The sequence below is a fragment of the Bidens hawaiensis genome, unplaced genomic scaffold (genome assembly GCF_021521415.1).
Source record: "Bidens hawaiensis isolate Kalapana, Puna unplaced genomic scaffold, B.hawaiensis_p1.1 tig00005061_1, whole genome shotgun sequence".
Taxonomy (NCBI): domain Eukaryota; kingdom Viridiplantae; phylum Streptophyta; class Magnoliopsida; order Asterales; family Asteraceae; genus Bidens; species Bidens hawaiensis.
The window spans coordinates 924,285-933,179 of NW_027491322.1; the positions used below are offsets into that span (position 1 = coordinate 924,285).

At 40.6% G+C, this 8,895-nt stretch overlaps 1 protein-coding gene across 1 annotated transcript; it reads left to right on the top strand.

Moving 5' to 3' along the window:
* The first annotated feature begins 2,916 nt into the window (after positions 1-2,916).
* On the top strand, positions 2,917-3,645 carry LOC143628684 (uncharacterized). Its single transcript, XM_077098203.1, has 2 exons — positions 2,917-3,410; positions 3,486-3,645. Exons 1-2 carry the CDS (start codon positions 2,917-2,919, stop codon positions 3,643-3,645), a joined length of 654 nt encoding a protein of 217 aa, XP_076954318.1.
* The last annotated feature ends 5,250 nt before the right edge of the window (positions 3,646-8,895 follow it).

Consider the following 8,895-nt stretch of genomic DNA (forward strand, 5'->3'; position numbering starts at 1 on the left):
AGCAAAAGTTGGGTTGCAAATTTTGGTTTATTCTGATAGTATTTTTATTTTGTTAAAAGAGGAATTCACAAGTTATATTATTTTTGGGCTACGAAGAGTTTTAGAAAATACAAACAAGTCAGGTTTGATATTTATTCTTTATTGGTTATAAAGTAAGGTTTAATCATTATTGTTGAATTTTTATTTGGGTTGAACAAGACGATTCAATTCAGGGTTCGTATTTTATTTGGGTTGAACGAGTAGGTTTGATTCAAAGTTTGTTTTTTACACGGGTTGAACGAGTTAGGTTTTAACCAAGGTTCGATTTATTCTGTGGGAAAGCGGATTCGGTTCTGAAAAGTTGTTTGTAACACCCCGGCTAAAGCGGAAACGCCTGAGTGTGACGTACAGATTGCTCAAACACATGTGACACTATTAGGTGACCATAATGATATTATTTCATTTAAATCTTCATGTAACACAAGTTTATCAATAATACAAGTTGTAACCAATAAATAAACAAAATAATAAGGTTTCTTTGAATATCCTATAAGCATGCTATGTGTCTTCTAAGTTTCATCCTCGTACCTCTACACCTGTAACATAAATATAGCTGGTGAGTTTCCACAGTTTAAATACGTACATAAAAACCATACAATTCATAGACATGTGATAAACGAGCAAGTAAGCCCTTTCCAGTTGGTAACAACCAACGTACTTGGGTAATCGCGCAAGTAAGGTCCTTTCCAATTGGTAACAACCAACGTACTTGGATAATGAGGCACTTTTCCACTCGATGCAAATGGACCGGAGTGCAAATGGGGGCGTATGATCATACTTAATGAGGCTTCCCAATCGTGTAAGTAATATTCGTGCAAGTAATACAAGTAGCACACAAGTCCATATACGAATTGTAGTTTTGTAATAGAAGAAACAATGCTTGAATTTTCATAAGGATACATATGCTACCCCAAAACATTAAAAAATTAAAAAAGGGTGATGAAAAACTCACCTTAGTAATTGCAGTAAAAAGGAAAAACTCGAAAGCGTTGAAGATGGCAAACAATTGAACACGTCACGAAAGCCGAAACGAGCGATCCGCACAAACTATGATAAATAAATACGAGGCTTAATCGATAATTTAGCAGGGTTATGTATTGTATAACTTATTTTGGGAGTTTGGTTAATATTTTATAAATTTTATATCTTTTGATCATAATATTACTATATATATTAAATAAGAAGTTGTTAATGCTCTAACGGTGTCTTGGTTATTAATGCGATATAATTACTTTAATGGCAAGGTTATGAAGTTTATACGTTCGAAAGTCTTGAACTATGATTTATAAGTTGAAATTATAATTCTTGTTCTAGCGAAATAATTTTTAAAGAATTAAAGTTTACGTTTAAAAATAAACGAACAATTTTTAATTCGGTTTATGAAAACAAGAAGTTCGGTTTTTGAGTGTGAAATGAAGAAATATATTTTATATTTAATTTACATAATTTTTATTTAATTTAAAAAGGGTTTTATAAATTTATTATGATTTTTAATTGATTAAAAATAATTAAGTAGGTATAATTAATATTTAATAAACTGTGTAAAAAATAGGGTGTCTGACCCAGGTTTCGAACCCGGGTCCATGTGTTACAATGCCTGCGTTCTATCCAGTTAACCTATTCATTAAGAGTATGGGTTTAAAATATTAAATATACTAACAGTTTAAGTTATATTATTAATTAATAATAATAAAAACAATATGTACAAAACCGTCTGACCAGGGTTTCAAACCCGGGTCTCACACATAACAGAGGCGTGTGCTAACCAGTAGACTATCCAGATATTCAGATAGGAGATGAAAACAATTATGTATAAACACATACTTAGTTCATCTCCCTCATTGAAACCCGAGGGTTTCAATTAGGATTTATGTTATAGATTTGAAAGTTTTAGTTTAGGGGTTTTGTTCAGAGGTTAAACGCCGTTATTATGCATATATTACTTACCTGTTATTGGTCTTATGTTGCCGTAATTGAACTCGCCGGAAAACTCGAAGCTTCAAGCTTGTTTACGGCCGGATAAAGAAAAAAAGGTATAGATTGAGAGGTGTGAGCGAGTTGGAATGAAGGAGGGCGTCCTATTTATACTACGGGTTGGAGCATATACGCTTTTAATGCTTTGATTGACTTGGCCGAAGAATCCGTCGTATATCACGGATATTAATCACGGCTATAGGTTGTTACAAGGTAATTAATAGACTAGATATCGTTGTTAATTGGTGGCATAACGCGTCGAACTAAAAATACGGGTCAAAGATGAGCAATTTCTAGTTGATTGATGGAATTCCGGCGACGTTCCGGTAGCCGGAAACACCACCGGAAAAGCGTGAAGGGGACGGGGGTGGGCTGGGTTAATTTATTTTATTAATATTATAGTTTGAATATTTTACAGTTTAGCCCCTGAGGTTTATAACTTCTTTTAATCCTAACTCAATCTCTAAATAGCAGAAATGGTCCTTGCACTTTTAGATATTTTAATTCTTGTTGATTGTTTATGATTTTGGATAATTACCCATTTAACCCGTAAGGCTCGATTAATGTTAAGGCTCGGGATTTTTATAAACAATTGAATAACAAACTCCACAACGAATATTGAACATTAAATGTCGGGAACACTTTATTAATGATAAATAATACATCGAAACGACCCAACGGGTCGGGTTTACAAATAGAAACACGAATCGAAAATTGACGAACGTCAAACGAAAACTCGTGAATAAAATAATGCATCTTTATATAAATACTTGAAAACAAAAAAAAATCCGAAAATTCGAAACGGGTCGGGTTTTCGGGTTTGAAAAGTAACGAATATTACATTGTTCAGACTGATTGGCTTGTATTTGTTTCAAAGAAGCGGAGCAAAGGGGTTTTACGTCAATGGCAGGCGACGAAGAAAGACCAATAATCCAACCCAAAGCGAGTGGGGGGATATCGCTACAGGTTCCAAAGTTGAATGGAACTAACTACATCACATGGGCGATTGTAGTGGAAGCGATTTTGGACGATCAAGAGTTATGGGATGTTGTTCAACCGAAAGAGGGTGCGGTTATTAATGCGAAGAAGAATAAAACGGCAAGATCGTTTTTGATTCAAGTGATGGATGGTGATATTCTTCTTCAGATTTCTCAATACAAGAATGCCCGGGATATATGGACGGCTTTGAAAGCACGGTATGTTGGGGCCAAGCGAGTTCAAAATGCTCGACTGCTAACTCTGAAAAGTGAATTTGAGAAACTGAAGATGGCGGAAAACGAGACTGTTGACGAGTTTGCAGGAAAAATAACAAGTATGGTTTCAAACGCAACGAGTCTATGTCACGTGTTCGAGCATGATGTCTTGGTGAAGAAATTATTAGATGCGGTTCCAGATAAGTATTTTCAACTTGTAGCCTCAATCGAGCAAAGTGTTGATCTCGATAGTTTGATGTTTGAAGATGTTGTTGGAAGACTTAAGGCGTTTGAGGAACTCTACGAGGGAGAGAGCGCGCTTCAAATTCACAAGGTCAGTTACTTTTCAATCGATCAGAAAGTAGTTACAAAGGCAAGTCGTATGATCAGTCCGGTAGCCGAGGTAAGGGTTGGCACAAGGGCGTGGAAGAGGCCGTGAAACCGGAGGTCAAGACCGAGAGGATGAGGACCAATATGGTTGCGAAAACCGAGATGGTCAATATTATGGGTCAAGACAGGCAGTGTAACACCCCGACCAAAGGCGGATTATACATCGGGGCGCCACATATTGTTTCATTACTCGTGACACTATTGGTGTCAATATTTATTAATACACATTTTATCGCGCACGCGCAGCGGGGAAAATAAAGAACATAAATCAAACATAAATCAATATATTATAAATTATAACATTCAAACATCATTAACTTGTCCTGATACATTTTAATTCTAGGTCCAAAAGTAAAAACGTCCTACGTGTCCACAAGCTCCAAAACAGCTACTGCAAACCTGAACATGTGTTAAAATAAACGTCAAACACTTGCGTGTTGGTGAGAAATCAAGTTTAATACAATACATAGATAACAATAAATCTGCGCGCAACATGTGTATGTCTGGTTTTCAACAAGGGTGTAATCTGATCGGGACCAACTCTAAGAGACAAGACTGCCAGTGCTCACAATTGAGCTCACAAACAAGACTAACTGTGCATGTGTAAACAAAAGAGAAAATCATAAACGAATGTTCTCCCGTGTTCATCTAATGGTACCATGAAAACTGCGGAATAGACCGTCCATACGGTTAATGATCCACACATACAAATAAACAGCCGAGTCTACGTCCTCAACACATGGGATACTGCGCGACTAAAGTTCATAAACAGTTTAAGACTCAAGTTTTGTATGAACACATGAACATCCCAAAGCATTTAAAATAAAAAGGGATTAGATACGAGATAACTCACTTGATAAACGATGCGGTGAAAGATATGCAAGAATCAACTCTTAAACAAGCAAAGTTAACCTATAATTAAGATTATTGTTTTAACGATCTGTTTTAAGTCTTGATAATAAGTTAGCATAATTAATAAGTAAATTATTATATAATATATATATATTACCGGAAAAGCAGGGCAGGACAGGGAGGAAGACGGAGGCAGAGAGGAAGACGGCAGAGAGAGCAAGGAGCAAGAGAACAGGAGAGATTAAGTGTTTGTGTGTGATGTGTTATGAAAATATTATTATTATATATAGGAAAACCCTAGGAGACACAAACCCTAGAAAAAGGGGAAAAGATCTCAAAAAGTAAAAGAAAAGATATCAACGGTAAAAAGTTCTGAAAAGTAAAGATATCAAAAGATATGGCAGCTGCAGGGGGCAAGATAAAGCTGACAGGGAACAGTAAAAAGCATGGGCGGATCAGATAAAGGTACTGGTCAAGCATGGCAAAAGCAGATCTCAAAAGATTATGTCAGTCACTTTATCTGCCAACCAATGGGGTTGGTGCGCATGCTGCGCCAAAAGTGGCTTTTCAGACATTAGATGGGTTAGGTCAACGGCTCAAAAGATAAGACAACACAAAAGCAAACGGCTAGATTTAAACAGAAGATACAAGGGTTAAGCGCGGGAAGGCTGAGTGCGCGAGCGCGAAGGCTGGCACAACAACCCTTAGCGCACTGCGGGAAGAATCGCATCCTTAGCGTGCTGCGTGAACTAGAATTCTAAGCGCATCGCGGGAAGAACATACATTCTTAGCGCATTGCGGGAAGAACATGCATTCTTAGCGCGCTGCGAGAAGAGTTCTCTTCACGCATCGCAGGAACAAGATGTCTTCACGCAGGCTTCCATGTAAGGAGTCTGGCGCGTGGAGCTGCAGACATCCTTAGGCGGGAAGAACCAAAGGACAAGCAAAGAGTTGAGGGAAACAAGGCTTAAGGGCGGGACGGCGACAAGAGGGAAAAGAAGGCGGAATGAGAGAAGGAAGAGGGAGGGGACGGCGGAAAGAAAGAGAGAGAGGCGGGAAGGAAAATATATATTATTATTAAAAGTAAAATATAAGTATAAATAAATATTAAATTATAAAAGAAAGAGATCGGGTCAGAGAAACGGGTACCTGGGTCGGGTCGGATCAGGGCAGATGTCACAGTCTCCCCTACTTTAAGAAATTTCGTCCCGAAATTTATCTCGAAGTAGGTTGCGCAGAGAACAGGTGCGGGTACTTGATCTTCATTTGATCTTCCCTTTCCCATGTAAACTCGGCTCCGCGCTTGGACTCCCAACGAACTTTCACGATAGGGATACGACTGCGCTTGGTTTGCTTAACCTCGCGATCCATAATCTCAACAGGCTTCTCAACGAAATGCATAGATTCATCAACTTGAACTTCATCGAGTGAAATGTGAAGGTTCTCGTCAGCTAAACACTTCTTGAGATTGGATACATGGAACGTTGGATGCACATTACTGAGCGCGGTCGGCAGGTCAAGTCTGTAGGCAACTTTTCCCACACGCGCGAGAATCTTGAATGGACCAACATAACGAGGAGCAAGCTTACCCTTCTTCCCAAAGCGGACAACACCTTTCCAGGGCGACACTTTGAGGAGAACAAGATCACCAACTTGAAATTCGAGAGGCTTTCGCCTACGATCTGCGTAACTCTTCTGTCGGCTTCTGGCAGTCAGCAGATGATCACGGATCTTGGCGATTTTATCGGTTGTCTCTTGAACAAGTTCGGGTCCTGTGATTTGAGTTTCACCCACATCGCTCCAACAGATCGGGGAGCGGCATTTACGACCGTAAAGTGCTTCAAATGGGGCCATACCGATACTGGAATGATAGCTGTTATTATAAGAGAACTCAATCAAAGGCAGGTGCGAATCCCAATTACCTCCAAAATCAAGAACACAAGATCGGAGCATGTCCTCAAGAGTTTGAATAGTTCGCTCGGACTGACCGTCAGTCTGAGGATGATATGCCGTACTCATGTCCAAGCGAGTTCCTAGCGCAGATTGGAGAGATTTCCAAAAGCGAGATATAAAACGGCCATCGCGATCGGATATGATGCTAAAAGGAGTACCATGGCGGCAGACAATTTCCTTGACATAAAGCTGCGCGAGTTGCTCAACACGGTAGTTTTCACGAATGGGCAGAAAGTGAGCAGATTTAGTCAATCGATCCACTATTACCCAGATGCTATCATGTTTGCTTGCTGTCAAAGGTAACTTGGTAATAAAGTCCATCGCTACACATTCCCATTTCCACGTAGGAATTTCTGGTTGTTCGAGCAAACCAGATGGGCGTTGGTGTTCAGCTTTCACTTTAGAACAAGTCAGGCATTTAGCTACGAACACAGCAATATCCTTTTTCATACCGGGCCACCAATAAGTTATGCGCAAATCCTTGTACATCTTATCAGCGCCGGGATGAATAGAATACCGAGATTTGTGCGCTTCACTCAGGATATCTGCGCGAAGATTCTCATCACAAGGGATCCAGATGCGATTGAGATAGCAGAGAATTCCACTCAGATTAGGGACAAAGTGCGCTTCCGCGCCACACGCTAACTCGGCGCGAAGGTTACCGTTACTGATGGATGCGCGCTGCGCGTCACGAATACGCGATTCAAGGTTGCTTTGAATCGGCGCAAAGTGAAGATGCGTGCGCGGCAAGATACAGTTAAGTTGGCAGGGTTTTCGGCTGAGCGCATCGGCTACCACATTAGCCTTACCAGGATGATACCGGATCTCACAATCGTAATCGCTGATGAGTTCGTTCCATCGGCGTTGCCTCATGTTAAGTTCCTTCTGATCAAAGATGTGCTGAAGGCTTTTATGGTCAGTGTAGAGGATACACTTAGTACCATAAAGGTAGTGTCTCCAGATCTTCAAGGCAAAAACAACTGCACCAAGTTCGAGGTCGTGAGTTGTATAATTCTTTTCATGAACCTTAAGTTGCCTCGATGCGTAAGCGATAACCTTGCCTCGTTGCATAAGAACACAACCAAGACCTTGGTTGGATGCATCGCAATACACGACAAAATCATTATTACCCTCAGGTAGCGCAAGAACAGGAGCTTTACACAACAAACGCTTGAGCGTCAGAAAGGCTTCTTCTTGCTTCGAGCCCCAAATATACGGTTTACCTTTGTGCGTCAGAGCTGTTAAAGGCAAAGCGATCTTCGAGAAGTTCGAAATAAAGCGCCGGTAATAACCAGCTAAGCCCAGAAAGGAACGGATCTCAGAAGGAGAGGATGGCGTAATCCAGTTCTTGATTGCTTCAATTTTGGATGGGTCGACATGAATACCCATCTTATTTACAACATGACCAAGAAACTGTACTTCATCAGACCAGAATTCACACTTGGAAAGCTTAGCATAGAGCTGCTCGGTTCGAAGCTTCTGCAACACCAACCGAAGATGTTGCTCATGCTCGGCCTTGGTCTTAGAATACACCAGAACATCATCGATAAACACAATCACGAATTTATCCAAGAAAGGCTTACACACCCGATTCATTAGATCCATGAAAACGGCGGGTGCGTTGGTTAGACCGAAGGACATGACCAAGAATTCAAAATGGCCATAACGAGTTCGAAAAGCAGTCTTCGGAACATCTTCATCGCGGATGCGCAACTGGTGATAGCCAGAGCGGAGATCAATCTTCGAGAAACAGGAGGCACCTTGGAGTTGATCAAAGAGGTCGTCAATACGCGGTAAGGGATACCGGTTTTTAATGGTTAGTTTGTTCAACTCGCGGTAATCAATACACATGCGAAACGATCCATCTTTCTTTTTAACGAACAACACCGGAGCACCCCAGGGCGAAGAGCTAGGGCGAATGAATCCTTTAGCAGTCAACTCTTAAAGTTGGCTTGCCAATTCTTGCATCTCAGCGGGCGCAAGACGGTAAGGAGATTTAGCTACGGGGGAAGCACCAGGGACAAGATCAATACGGAACTCGACTTCACGAGCGGGAGGGATACCAGGAAGATCATCAGGAAAAACTTCAGGAAAATCACGCACAACAGGGATATCGCGAAGCTTCTTCTCTTCAGCAGGCTTAACCACATGGGCTAGGAATGCAATATACTTCTTCCGCATGAGCCTTTGGGCTTCGGCGCAAGACATAAGTTTAAGACCACTGGAGGGTTTTTCGCCGTAAATGTAAAGATCACCATTTTCTCGAGGTAGGCGAATCAATTTCTTGGCGCAAATAACTTCGGCGCGATTATGCGAGAGCCAGTCCATACCAATAATAACATCAAAGCTTCCAAGAGGCATAGGGATGAGGTCGATCAGAAAATCGTTTTCGTTAAGATTAAGCGTACAATCTTTAATCACTGAGTTAATTAAAATAATTTCACCATTAGCCAATTCAACTGAAAAATCTTCTTTTAAATCGTTGCGCGGTCGC